The sequence below is a fragment of the Solea senegalensis genome, linkage group LG11 (genome assembly GCF_019176455.1).
Source record: "Solea senegalensis isolate Sse05_10M linkage group LG11, IFAPA_SoseM_1, whole genome shotgun sequence".
In the NCBI taxonomy this organism is placed as follows: Eukaryota; Metazoa; Chordata; class Actinopteri; order Pleuronectiformes; family Soleidae; genus Solea; species Solea senegalensis.
Window position 1 is genome coordinate 13,304,558 of NC_058031.1, and position 14,978 is coordinate 13,319,535.

At 42.9% G+C, this 14,978-nt stretch overlaps 1 protein-coding gene across 2 annotated transcripts; it reads right to left on the reverse strand.

The window, feature by feature from the left end:
- Nucleotides 1–11,936: 11,936 nt before the first annotated feature.
- her9 (hairy-related 9) lies at nt 11,937–13,836 on the reverse strand. Of its 2 annotated transcripts, none has more exons than XM_044037363.1 (4): nt 13,529–13,836; nt 13,279–13,374; nt 13,073–13,160; nt 11,937–12,955 (listed from the first exon to the last, which is right to left on the reverse strand). In XM_044037363.1, the coding sequence occupies exons 1-4, from the start codon at nt 13,634–13,636 to the stop codon at nt 12,375–12,377; spliced, it is 873 nt and encodes a 290-aa protein (XP_043893298.1). In that variant the 5' UTR covers nt 13,637–13,836; the 3' UTR covers nt 11,937–12,374. The 2 variants fall into 2 exon arrangements, with proteins under 2 accessions (XP_043893298.1, XP_043893299.1); XM_044037364.1 differs by having other exon boundaries at nt 11,937–12,958; nt 13,529–13,835.
- Between the last annotated feature and the right edge of the window lie 1,142 nt (nt 13,837–14,978).

The following is a 14,978-nucleotide window of genomic DNA, read 5'->3' on the forward strand; positions in this document are numbered from 1 at the left end:
AATGGTCCACTCAACACTCGACAGCAGAGAGGCGAGTTTGCTTGGTTCAGTCTGGTGATTTTGATTCTGGCTATTGGAATTCATTGTCAAACACATATGGCAAATGACTGGGGAAGAAGCATCTGCAACAGCAGGAGGATGTCTGGAACATCCAGGTGATGGGCGGAGCCTGGCTTGAGCATACAGGAAGCACAGGATACTCGCTTCCAGTGAATCATCCAGATCTCTTTCCAGTGTGCTCTCATATTGGACTCACTTGGACATTATCAGGAAATATGATTAAGGAGCTTTTGCTAATGTCAGCAAAAGTCGAGAGTAACGTTTGTAAATTCAATTCACATTCGGCCACTCTCAGGAAAATGTCTGGGACTTCAGTGCATGTTGGAGAGCAGTAACACAGCAGCCCACACACACACACACACACACACACACACACACACACACACACAGAGAGGGCGAGAGAAGGAGAGAGAGAGAGAGAGGGAGAGAGAGGACAGGTCAGGCCAGTGTCACTTAATGTCAGCTAAGGTGACAGGGTGTGAGCAACCCCGGAAGGAGATCTCACTTGGTTTGATTTGGAGGTGACAGCAAAGATGACCTGTCTTTTCCCTGATTTCCATCCGCCATCCGCCCGGCTGTCCACTGCATGGACGCCTCCATTGACCACAGTCAAAGAGGGGGACCTGGAGGAGAACATTTCTGTGGGAGGTCAGGGACCCCCAGGTGACCCAGGGAAGCCCTCGTGAAACACTTGAGCGGGTAAGCAGTGTCCACAACAGACCTGTTTTGCACTGACACACTGCAGTCCAATCAGGGGCAGTCAAGCTGGGAACAGTGGGTAAATACGCCATGAAATTTCTCACCATCCGTCTCAATCAACAAAGCTTTAAGTATCTTCCATCTCGCTTTGAAAAGCGTCTCTCTGTAATATCCTGATCCGACTTGACTTGACAAGGATACGATTGTTCTCGAAAATTACAGCGCAGCTCCCGGCACACATACAGACAAACATCCTTTCTGTGATCATATGAGCAGACGCAGAGATTCCCACACATGTGCACGGGTGCATAGACCTCACCCATAGACCCCACGCTACACAGCATTACGCAGAACTCCCTTGAATTCACACAGAGAGCTAAAAATACCGGCAAGGGCGGAAATCCCCACATTCCGCAGCATTGGATGTGCACTACAAAGACATCCAAACAATAAGCCTCTCCCGACTCGGAATCATCCCAGACAATAAAGGAAGAGCGAGGCATCAGAGAGTTGTTTTTCCAGAATGGGGTGTTGTGTCTAGGAGTGGAAACCTCTGACCGCACCACTGACTCATGGCAGCGGGCCATTAGGGGGGAAAAATGGGCTGTAAGTTGGAATGAACATGTCAAAATCATCCTGCAGCCACAATGATAATGATAATGTTTCTACATGTTTTATCATGTCTGTGATAAAAAAAAGAAAAAGTAAAAAGAAGAAAAGTCATACCTCATCATATCAAGGTGCAGCTTACTGTAGACATTCTGCAGGTGGTTAAATCATGATGAGTCAGCGTCTTTATTCTTCGTACACCTCATATATTTATTTTGAATAACAACATTCAGCAGATGTCATACAGAAAATCTTACAAGTCTATGATAAAAACAACTACAGCGATAATTGCTGGATAATCAGAGCGACTCATCTATGTGGTGTAAATCTATGAAGCTTAGCGCTGTGCTAATGTCAGTGGCTGGAAGCTGCCAGTCTGGTATTCCCCCTCTCTCTCTTGCCAACGTCATTATCGTCGTCAGTGTGTGGGAACTGCTGGGCTCAGTGAGAGCTCAGAGATATTCTCCACACACACGTTTCTGAACTGAGACAATGGGGTTTAATGAGTCGAAAGACTTTTATTTTCTGACAGCTTGATGGGCGCCGGCATTGTTTAAACCTAAAGGATGAAGTTAATAATACAAGCTCTTATTTTGCACTTAGCTTTGTCTGAAGAATATCTGCCTCTTGTAGGTTTGTCTGTGAGAAGAAAAGTGTAGCCACGGCAGTGTTCAAAACATGTGATCAACGGAATTTCGGACGTTAAGTTAATCATTATTGTGTTGTGTGCATTGTGTGTCTAAAATTATGTTAACTTATAACACACAAAGTACAACTTGTAATTATGGACAGAAAACACTTTAAAAGGGAAACATGTCCAAAGTGTTTGCACAGCGCATAAACATTATATTGATTATACACTGAACCTGTGTCATACTAATATTGAATAAATTCATCTTGCAATATAAAGTGTTATTGACTTATTGCACAGCCGTACCCGGAAGTCATATTTCAAAAAATACCCTCACGTGTTATTGGGTTTACTCCAGACAGTTCCAGCTGTTTAGAAGTGATTGTCCTCATCCCACTCGGAATGTGACACTCGTGACTGAATGAGTATCAAATAAAGCGAAACCTTCTGCCTGATTGACAGCCGCACAAAGGCCGTGCAGCAGAGTGATTTGTCAATGGGTGAGAATCAAAACAAAGAGCTATTGATTGGCAGGAGAGAAAGGGTCGGTGGACAATGAGTGCGGCTGTGGGATCTTGCCAGAGTGATCAATACTGGAGTTCTGCATGAGGGAGCCATCCCACTCTGTGTTTATACAGTCAGACACCGAGGAAAGATCGGCCATTGTACAGCCGCACCGCTCCTGTCAGTCAGTGCAAGGCAGCACTGCAGGGGGTGGCTGAGGATCTCTCCCTCTCTCTCTCACACACACACACACACACACACACACTCGTACACATGCACACACACCAGCCTCAGACTCTTCCAAAACCCTAAATATGACTGGTACACCCACAGCTGTCTGTTTATCACAGAAAATGATTCATTCCTCTGTTGTGGTTGATTCTGTAACTTCAAGATTTACTTTAAAAGGTCAGTTCACTGGGGAAAAAAGAAAAAAGAAAAAAGGAAACAGAAAGCAAAAATGAGATCATCGTCTCGGCATGTTCATCACAGCCACTCAAAGACATTTCCACCATCACCAAACTATTTGACAAGTATGGACGTTTTTAAATCTATTTTCAACAATACAGTGGGAGACAAGTAAACACAAACCATCAAGACACACAAACTGGTTGGTAGTGTCCTCTTTTCTTTTGATATAAGAACGTGTTTGAATGTTGGCCTCTCCATGCATGTTTTTATTCTTTTATCATAATAATCGCTTGTATTTTTATTTGCATCTAAAGAAGTCTTTATTTCCAAGTCCAATACAGTGACAGTTTTAAGAGTAGGAGGAAAACTGGGTGTGTGTTAGCTATGGAAACAACAGATGCAAAGAGGCAAGTAATGATTTAACCATTAGCAGTTGTGATCACAACACGGTCTCTTTTTTTTGGTATTTGTTGCAGCAGCACCAAAATCAATCCTCAGAACAAGCCAGTAGAACTGACACCTCAGGTATTGTTCCACTCACCTCTATGCAGTTGGTTAAGATTAGGGCTAGATTACTAATTAATCTCTCATTTTTAAATTTGTTAATCTCGAATTAATCGCAATTAAACGTTTGCTTTTCTACTAATGACTAAATTAATGAGTAATCAGACTGTGTTCCTTTCAGACACCATTGTTTAACTGTATCTTTCTTTTCAAACACAGAACTACACATAGAAGTATGTGATTTCAAAGAGACTCAGGCCTATCAAGTGCCAACCAGGTCATCTTTAAATAAAAGAACCAAAGCACAGTCAGCCACGCAGGGTAGATGGCAGATTAGAGAGATTGGCAATGTCGAGGATTTTTGTTTTTTGACAGTAAAGAAAAAGGATTGCAACTTCCAGTCATTGTCAATAAAGTTTGCCGTGACACCCCGGGTAACTTTTGTTTGATCAATGGTTCTGTTGCTCGGCTTCTTAAAATGAAACCCTCCACCCAACAATCACCTCACCTTTCTCCATCTTCAGCTACTATGTCAGTCTCTCATATGTGACTGACTGCAGGCAGGTGACTGTGTCACGCGGATAATTCCCCTGCTTTCATGTCAGAGGTCAGTGCACACCAGAAGCAAACAAACTTGCGTTAACTGCACTAAATTATTTTATCTCTGTATTTAATCTTGGCTGTTTTAACGCGTTAACTTTGACAGCCCCACTTAAGATACAAATCAATGTCATTTTTCAAAACAGTGAACACAATAAACAAAAAAAAATCCACCTCCATGGGAATAAAGGCATACAAATATATAAAAAAAATATTTTCATAATTTGAATGAACTTATCCTCAAACTCAGTGAGGATCAGTTCAGGATAAGGATAAGAAGACAGTGAGATATGGTGGGAGACAGTCAGTGAGAAACACATGGCCAGACACTCAGACAGACAGGGGGTTTCCTCCATGAATGGTCTAGGGCTGAAGAAAAACACGCTAGACAGTGCCCCATGTACGTGTTTACCCGTGCTAATCTTATCATGGCTGCATGTATTCATCATGAGGCCCAGTCTCCTCAGCTCTTGAGAGCAGAGGGAGCGGCAGGAGGTGAGTGGTCGCACTGGATGGGTGATCAATTCCGGAGTGATCACAGGAGGACGCAAGCAGAGCCACAAGGCGGCTGTTTACTTTGTGTCAGTCTATTGTTCAGTGCCACTAAAAAGCAGTTTGTTATATAAGCACAGATAAGAATATGATGGAGGAGTGGCCCATGTGTGCAGGGGAGTGATGGGAGTGTTGATAGAGTATGTGGTGTAATGTCTGTTGCAATGTCTAAAATTAGCACATCATTTCTCTGCAATATTTTTCTTCTTTTTAATTCAAAGGTTATGACGGACAAGTAGCATCATCCACTTCACTAAATGTGCACGTTTCATCAAATAATGGTCAATTATCAATAGAAATATCAAATTGTTTATGGGCACTTAAAGCACTTTAAAGACAACACACTAGCCAAATTGCCACACACAGATATGACAAATACAAAAGTAAAAACAATGAAAGACAGTAAAACAATAAAGATAGTAAAAGCCAACCTCTCAAACTCAGTTAAAAGAATTAGTTTTAGAAGAGCACTTAAAAACAGAAAGTGAGTTGGCCTGATTCCACCGTTTTGATGGTTTTTGATGAACAGTGTGGTGCAGGGTTTTGCTGGTTGTTGTGCATCTTTGCCTGTTTTTCCAGTTTATGATAAACATATTGTACCTATGCAAAGACTGCAGGGAATTGCAACAGCTTCAGCAGATTAAGGCAGTTAAGGTTTCATCATTTTAATTTTAGTGCATTTGAATCTAAGGTGAGTGTGTTGAACTTAACATATTGTGTTTGGGTTTGACTAATGTCGTCAGGGAGCTGAGTAGGAAACCATTTGTTGTGTGTGTGTGTGTGTGTGTTCTTGTATGGGTATCTTTGTGAGGACAAAAAAAACTTGTATACCTAAGGAAGTGAGTACTTTTTGGGAAAGTGAGGACATCGGCTGGTTTTCACATTCTGACACGCCTGAAATTGCTCTAAGACCTGGTTTTAGGGTTAGGGTTAGAATTAGGTTTAGGTTGGATTTAGGCACTTAGTTGATGGTTACGGTTAGGGTAAGGGGCAAGAGAATGCATTATGTCCTCACTATTAATGCTATACAAACATGTGAGTGTGTGTGTGTGTTCTTGTATTTGTGGCTGGTGGGGTTAAGACCTTGTTTTAGGGTTAGGGTTAGAATTAGATTAGGGTAAGGGTTAAGGTTAGGCACTTAGTTGTGATGATTAAGGTTAGGGTAAGTGGCTAGGGAATGCATTATGTCTACGAGGGTCCTCACTATGAATGAAGTGCTGTGTGTGTGTGTGTGTGTGTGTGTGTGTGTGTGTGTGTGTGTGTGTGTGTGTGTGCCCAGCTGCATTCTCGACTCCGTCTGTCCATTCTCTAAGCGCATTTGTTTGGAGTGAGACCATCCACTTATTGACACTGGTCTCTGCTGCCTCTCGCATTACAATCCAAGCAATAAAACCACGAGTGAAGCACACACTGTTCAACAGTTACCATAAGAAAACAAGAGCAAAGAGGATGAGTGTTTACCTTCCCATGGCATGAAAAGAGGAGGAGAGGCAAGAGGAAAGAAAAGAAGAAGAGAAAGACAAGGGGTCATCTCATCATTCCAACTCCCAGTGACACATGCACTCATCACCTACAACTACATTTTCTGTGTCTAGTCGGCGTTTTCCATCACAGCCTACAGTATATGTCGGGACAATTCATGATAAAAAGAAAGGAAAAAACAAGTATGAACATCGTAAGGGAAGGAAGAGCTCTACATTTTAAAAAAAGGTGATGGCAGCTTTTGAAATCCGTGTCCCATCGGCTTTAAGGATTTGCCCCAATGTCCACACACACACACAAAGCCCATATGAGTTGGGAGCAGACATCAGGACATCCTGCTTGGTGGACAATGCCCCCTCTCTACAGTGCTAAAGTGATAATGCTCCTGCAACAGGGCGGCTGTCACCACCTAACTTAGCCTGGGTCCGGAGAAGACCGCAGGTCTGTGCACAGTGGGACGGCTGGTCAGGAAATAAGGCTTTTCAACGCCTCCCTGAGTGGAATATCCTTCTGTCACACATGCTCGTGTGCATTTCATTTTCTAAATATAATACAGACACTAAGAGTCTTCCACAGCTTCAACTAACGTGACGGGAAAGTGTTGAGGATGCACTTTTGTCACTCAGAGAGATGGAGAGGGATTCAAAGGAAGTAAGAGCCACAGTAAAAACGTATCACAAGAGAAGATATGGAGGAACAACGAATAAAAAACACAAACAGTTTAACTGTTAGTGTTCCTAAAATTTAAATTAAATATACAGTAAGTATTCCATTTTAATTACACACTTTTTTTGTTTTACACCACTCTAAGTTTGACTTTGAACACTTACATTTACCCCACCCCCACCCCCCTGCTGTGCCGTGTCACTGGAGAGTTTATCACAATGGGCCCAAACCTCCCAATATTTGCATAACCGTAATATTTGCTTATAGTAGTTAGCATTCTGTATATTGGTCCATCACATTACAAGCGCAAAACGGTAGTTATGCAAACTAGTTTACATGTTATGGTGCCAACTTTTCCTAAATTTGCTCATAATGTGCACTTTATATGGAATTAACTCAGCTCTCATATGACATTACTTGGTTTTAGATTAGGGTTAGTTAACCAGTGGAATGTGTATCATTTCGACTCTGGATGTATAGTTTTATTTAACTTTAGTGTACATACAAGCATCACACTCAATAAGACATTAAAATAATGTCTTTTTCATTTCTTGCCGTGACAGTGCTTGAGATCTTCAAATTATGTTCTTTGTGTCTTTGCAGCAAATACGATATTACAACTAATGTTAATTTACTCGGACTGAAACAATTACTTGATTAATCGATTATTAATCCATTACTATATTAACGTTTTTCTGATTTTTCAGCTTCTTAAGTGTGAATATTTTCTGGTTTCATTGCTCCATATCACAAATAAATAATTTAAACTGAATCATTTTATAGTTTGTGCACAAAATCATCATTTCCAGGTTTGAGAAACCTGAGCCTCCATTGATATAATACGTTTGATGTCAAGTGAAAATGTGAAATTTAAAGAAAAGAAACAAACGTCAAAAAACAGGTAGAGTGTAGGCTAAGATTTATTTATTTGTAGCTAAAAATCCATATGTGAAACAGGTCAATGGCTCTTTCTCACACTGACAGTAAACCACACACTTGAAGTCACCACGTTTATCCATCACACACACGCGCACGTGCGTGCACACACGCAGAGGAAGATGACGAGGTACACTCACCCACAGAAAACCTATGCAGACAGTGGCACCTTTAAAAGCGTACGAGTCAGATTTGTGTGTGCAGGATGTTCTCGAGTGTCAAATTAGGGGCAAGTCTGGGCATGTGGTGACACAGGATGAGTCACACACACACACACACAAACACACGTCTGCTCTATTACCATTGGTCAAATATCTTGTTTAACCCCTTGTTTGGATGGGATTTTGTCAGAAACAGTCATTATATGACATCACTCATTGTATTTTAATTCAGTGCACCATTTGTCTCTTTATTTCTTTTACTGGTATCCACCACTCATTTATAAAGTTTAAAAAGCAATACTATTAACCTTATTAAAAACTATGATTTATTTGCCATTAGATGTGCCCTAATTTATAAAGGCTTCTCCAAGGCCACCTATGAGTCTGCAGCACAACCTCTAGCCCTTGTCACGAGACGCCATCAAGAGACCCCTTTACTTTCTCTTGTGGAATCTGCACCAGTTGCAAAGGCAGTCAGGGCGCAGGCCTCAGGCCTTGAAACTGGAGAAGCTGCTGAAAAGCCAAACCTGGCCACAGAAGTATATGTTCTGTAGACAAGCGGCGAGGATCAACGGAGCCCACGCGGCACACGGACCCTGTGATATTTGATCAGACTTGACGCATCACTTTGCCTCACCTCTGTCTGCGCACGCACACACACACACACACACACACACCGCCCAACACTTCACACCCAGTTCCACAGATAAGTGGTCCTTTGCTCTAAATACCAACACAGAATGGACGCTTGATGGGAGCCAAAAAAAGAGGGTGGGAGGAGTCAGGCAAACGTGGCCAAAATATAAAAAAAATGAACACCTGCTAATGAGGTGCCAAGAAGTCATATGTGCGTAGACACAAAGATTATAAGCCTAAATAAACTGCCAAGTAAATCTCCAGTGCTAATATCATTTGAAAACAAACACTCCCAGATGTGTCACTGATGGATCACACACTTGAGGGAACCATTTTGCACTTTCTTGAGTTTCAACATCACGTTCCCTCCTCTCTCTGCCTTTCTATCTGTCTCCTAGTTTTCATCCGCCTCTCCCTTTTGCCCTCCCTCATTCTCAAGAAAACAGGTGCAAGTAGGAGTGTCCAACACACACACACACACACACACACACATAGAGACTGACACATATGCACAGTTTGTGCCTGATGCCTTCTCCAGCCCTGCCATTCCCTCCACCAGGACCTGTAGCCAAAGCATGCAGAACATTTCCTTCTGTCCCCGTAGCTGCAGCGTCCTCAGTTTGGAGGAGCAAATATAGCTCGTCATTCATGTGAAACCCAGAGCGGTGGAGCTCTCAAACAATCCACGATACCATAGGGAAACAGGGAGGCCTATTCATTCAGAAAAACAACTGTCGGAGCTCCAAACAAACAGGCTATTTTTCATTGATGTGATCTTCTAGCAATCAGCATATCACTGGGCAATAGTTATTATATATATATATATATATATATATATATAATGGATATAATGTCTTTGGGTTTAGTTTAAAAAAAAAAAAATCCCTCTTCCAAACACTGTAACAAATGTCAAGGTGGTTAAAAAATACAAACCAAAATTCACCTGCTGGCTTCAAGATATGAGAAAACTCAGTTTTAACCAACAATTTCAAGTGAGTCAAGTTGACACTGTAACATCCCAGTGAATCAAGATACAAGTCGATACACTATGTCCAAAAATCGACTTGTTTTTGAAGACACCTTTTTAACTTGAGAACTCACAGAATATTGACCCCGGACAAAATTCACAGTCACTGTGGCCTATGCACAAGTTTAACTTTGTCCAAAATGCCTAAAAATGTAAGCTTGTTAAAGATAAGAAAGTATACTTTACTTGTAAAGACAACACAAACTGAGGACACTGTACTACCAGACTCTACTTAAGAGATGCCATATAATTTATGTAAGGCCTTTATTTGTTCTGGAGTCATTATTTTTGAATGGGTGTGGTGGAAAAAAGTGTCCTTAATCCCATACAAGATCACTGACAGTAACCGGCTGCAGGAATAATTGTACTGGTCAAACAAGACCTGATGCAACAAAGGCTAAAGTGAATTTGGAGGGAGATTTGATGCTTAAAGTTTGGCGGCAACTTAGTGCGCGCGTTCCTCCATTCACTCGCTAATGAGAATGATAATTTGTGGCTCCTCTGATGACCCCGACCCCCTTCCAATGCGACTTCTCTCAAGGGACACGATGCTGCAGGTCCCGAGGGACATTCAGCACTGTGTAGGAATCCTTTTCACCAGCACCAGCGCTGCTTTCCCGCCCGTTTGCTTTTTATACAACCAATATCTCATCAATAGAGTAAAGTTTAAACATTTTCTATCTTGTATATTTTGTCCTTCTGCTTGCTTCTGTCCTCACTAAACACTTTTTATATATATATATATGATTCCTTCCTTTACATTTTACCATCCCGCATACGCACAGCAGATGCACCAGCTTTATTTTAGTTGTTTTAATAGCCCACAAGCAACCATATAAAAATAGAATGAACTCAATCCACTCTGCTGGATTCGAGTCCCTCCAGGATCCGTCATGCTCACACCAAACCGGCTGTGCCTCTGGGCGGCCACGCGTTTGTGTGTTTGCCTCCTCACCTCCGCAGCGCGGCTGCACGACGTGGCCAGACAGCGGGGATTTACTGGCTGGCACGGTGCCAGGCCTCAGGCTGACTAGTTCGCTCCGTTCTCACGACTTCAGCACCACAATTGCACCTCTGAACTGTTACCTCAGTATAGGAACAACCGCAGAACCCACACACGCGGGTGCCAACGGGTGTTTCAGTGCCTCCTCGCAGGAGGAAGTGGCCCGAACGTCACAAGGAGTGGAGTTTTCTGTGTGCCATTTACTGGCGGTGTCATCTGCAGGGCACTCGGCGGGGTGAAAGTGAGAAGGCAACTACACAAATCACGCATGTCAGTCAAAAGGAAAGTAGAGTGCAGAGGTTATCAGTGAGGAACCATCTTAAACAGTCACGTAGGCAAAGTTATAATGAAAACGGTTTGTATAGACAATTTTCTCTAAATGTGATTATGTTTAAAGACTCCCTGATATCGATATGTAAGGCTTTTATGTCTTCATTTGTCAACACGGTTCTGAAGAAAACACTGATTTTGTTACATGTCCTCGTGCAGATCTTAGAAAACCCTTTTAAAACAACCCACTTCTTTTGGCCTGCAGTGTGCCAGCCGCGCGCACCCATGACGCGCCGATGGAGTATTAAATGTTGAGAGGTGTTGACCGGCGGTCACCAGGCTGTAACCTAATCCACAGTAAAGGGGCCCACTGACTGCAAGTGGCTGACACATGGCTAGCGCCACGCCGCCCGACACACACACACACACACACACACACACACACTTCAGTTCTTCACAGGAAGAAGATAAGTTTTCAGTCAGGGACAAACATGACAGTTCGTACCTGAGGCAACAGATTATATAAATTATAATTCAACACATGATCTATGAGTCAGTATGAGTTTAAGTCACCCTCACAGGTCCATCAACCTGCCCCCGACTTTCATCAGTTTCCCCCTGTCATCAAACCCAAGTTCCCTCGTTTTCTCCTTTATTGAGGTGTAGGTCCACTGGGAGTGGAATTGAACAATTGGCGCACAAAAGGAAGCGAAGATCCTTCCATATTCTCCTTTCACTGAGGCAATCTGTTAGTGACATTAACCCCTGAGCGCATTTCCCAGGCCCATGAATAGGGTTTAAGACTTCTCAAAGCTCCCGCTGCATACAGGATGAGACTCCTTTCAAACTTTTAATTACCTTTATAGCAATAGAAAAATACACCCCCATTGTTCCGTGAACTATTCTCCTGTGAGCCAGATGTAAAGAGCTCCCGCCAAACTGGTGACAAGGTAGATACTTTAAAAAAAAACTTTGGAGATCAAATGATGTTGTAGTCCATCAGAAACTCCCTACTAATAAATCACAGCTTTGCGTTGTGTATATCCACTGTGAGTCGCTTGAAAGTTTTTTTTTTTCTGACTTGAGATCAGATTATTGGATTTTAACGCATGAAAAGTAACTTTTACGCACGGCATCAAGCGCAACATGAAACATGACAGAAACAAGTTGTGAACAAGACGTTGATTTCTTTAAAGTCATTTATTAAAACAATGGGTCATCACCCGACTTCAGTTATTAGCACAAAACCACAAAAAAATATAAAACACAGCTTTGGTATAACAATCAATAATAACAACTCTGTACAAATCTAAAAAAACCCTTTTCATAAAAAGTACTTCATAACATTTTTTTCTCTATAATTTTTCTGCATGTACATATAATCACTGGCATCCAAATGTTGGAATCAGACAGTAAATTACAGAAAATCTGCCATGTAAGGCAACTGTTCCATAAAACGAAACGATGAGAACTTCTGGGGGAATTAAGTGGTTAGTGTTACAATTCCATGGCGGAAGAGTCACGGGTTCAACCCCCACAACAGCTTTTCATATGTGCAGTCAGTTAAATGTCTAAACTGGAAAAATAAAATAATGCAATCTGTTTTCACATGGGTCTGTTCGGCTACCAGGGCCGCCACACGGGCTCGCTGCTCTCAGAGCCGGTGCTCACTCCCACTGGGCTCACCGCTTGGGATCCACCGGAGAAGGACGTCATCCCGTGAACTGGAGACGCTGCAGTCGGTGCTAAGCTGCCGTGCACCGGGCTGGCGTTAACCGCCACGGACACTCCTGCGTTTGGGTAAAGTGGGATGACAGGGGCTGTAGCGGAGGCAAAGGCCGGGTTGGGGATGAGAAAAGCGAACTGTCCATCGGTTGCGGGCACCAGCTGGAACCCGCCAAACACCTTCGGGGACACGGCCTCAGCGGGACTGAGTTTGGAGGACATGGAGCCGCCGCTGATAGGCAGAGTTGAGGGGAGCTGCACGTGCAGAGGCTGTGCCAGATGCGCCTGCTGGGACGGGACCTGCTGTTGGTAGTTCATGGACATCATCTGGCCCATGCAGCTGGACAGATGGCTGAGAAGCCTCGACCTCACCTCCGTGTTCACCCCCTCTGAGGTGGACAGGAAGCGGGTCACCTCGTTCATGCACTCGTTGAATCCAGCTCTGTATTTACTCAGGACGGTAGCGTCTGCGGAGAGCGCTGCTGGAGAGAGAGCGAGAAAAGACACATTAGTGACACGTTGAGAAATGTGTGACTTAATCTTCATGTTGATTTTAAAATATCTTCATATATTCTATCTTAATAGAACAAACTTACCGCTCATCTGGACGCGCTGCAGGTTCCTCAGGTGTTTGACTGTCATCTCCAGGATGTCAGCCTTCTCCAACTTTGAGTGTCTGGAGCTCTGTGTGCGCGAGAACAGCAAAAGTTTAGACTTCATTCAAGATACTTTCATGTAGTGTATCCATTTTTTTATTTAATGAATTGTCACATGGAGAAGGTTGGTTTTTTTTAAATCTTACATCTTTTTTCAGTGCGTCCAGGATGAGCGTCTTGAGTTGTCCAAGACTCTCGTTAATTCTCGCTCTCCGCCGTTTTTCCATGATGGGTTTGGATGACTGCAGAAAAACAAACAAGTCCACATAAGTCTCATGGCAACAGCTGTAGCAACAACTCAAAAATATTATATATACACACATGTATACACATATATAACTCAGTCCCCCGTCAATGCAGATGAGACATAGTTTTGAATGTGAAAATGTAACTTACTTTTCTGTGCTCGCTGGCATTTTTGGGTTTGTCCGGTGTTTGAGATCCGTTGGCTGGAGCACCGGCGATAGGAGAGGCCGTCTGCTTTTCCATGGTGTCAGCAGGCATTGTTGATCAAACCAGAGGAAAACAGTAAACAAGTAAATCCTTTTTTTGGGTGTGTGGGAAGCGAAGGAAAGATTTTGAAGAAAAAAAAATCACTTTATGGGTCACTGACAGTGGAGTCAGTGTGCGTCTGTTATCACTGACTTGTCAGCTGACACAGTACGCGCGCGAGACACAGGCGTCGTTTCTGCCAGTGCCACACGCCGCGGCTGCTCTTATACACGGCTCGCGTGCTCCCGGTTCGTGTGAAACCCTCTCTGCATTCTTTCCCACACTCGCCTCAGCCAATCGCAGCGAGGACTCACCCATTGGACGCGGGGCAGAGCGCTGATTGGACAACACCCCCGCGGGCCGTCAGTCACGCGCTGCTCAATCAGCCCTGCAGGGACAAACAACAAAGCGGAGCGAGCTGCAGCGGCCAGGCAGCACTGTGAAGTGATAAGGAGGGAAGGAGGGAGGGAGGGAGGACGGGAATCTATGTTTGTTTCTAACTTTGCACCGTGCTCGTCAAATATGTTACGCATCTTGGTGTGTGAGGAAGAAAGAGTCTCTCCACTACAGGCACCAACCTACTTTTGACAGCATGTTTATATAAGATCGCAAAATTAAAACATCCTCGTGATTCATGCTGTCCATATATTATTTAGGAAATTATGTAGTTGCATCTCATCTGAATTTAAAGGTGTTGTTGCTTGAAATTCTACTAGAAATAATAATAATCAAAATAATGCTTTATTTAGTAATACATAAATGTTTTATAGGCCTACATGGCATAAAAGAAATGAAATGGCCCACACACACACCTCCGTCTATTTTTAAAACTCCACTTGCGCCTCCAAGGAGGAGACATCTGTAATGGCACGCGAGGCGGTTTGCAGCAGCAGCGCTCACAAATCCAATGGCATGCGGCCACTTTATGCAAATGATAGGGGCGCTCTGTGATTGGCTGCGTTAACAGCCCGCTGTCAATCATCCCGGCGCGGGAGCTGCTCAAGAGGAGGAGGCGGCGGCTGGCACATCTGTCCGCGTGCCGTTCGCGCACAGTTTTCTCTGGTCTATACTGCGCACGTGCCTAAACCTGGAGATTACAGCCTGGAGACTGAGGAGCATATATATATGTATGTGTATGTATATATATATATATATATATATATATATATATATATATATATATATATATATATATATACACACACACACATATATGTATGTATATATATACACACATATATATGTATATATAAATGCGTGTGTGTGCACATATATACATATATACACATACATACACATTTATTTATACATATATATAAATATATATGTAATATGAAGAATAGAACAGATTAGA

Coding starts and splice junctions, on each gene's coding strand:
- her9 (XM_044037364.1), bottom strand. CDS start 13,636: ATGCCTGCTGACACCATGGAAAAGCAGACGGCCTCTCCTATCGCCGGT. Junction 13,161..13,278: donor TGGACGCACTGAAAAAAGAT/GTAAGATTTAAA, acceptor TCGCGCACACAG/AGCTCCAGACACTCAAAGTT. Junction 12,959..13,072: donor GCAGCGCGTCCAGATGAGCG/GTAAGTTTGTTC, acceptor CTCTCTCTCCAG/CAGCGCTCTCCGCAGACGCT.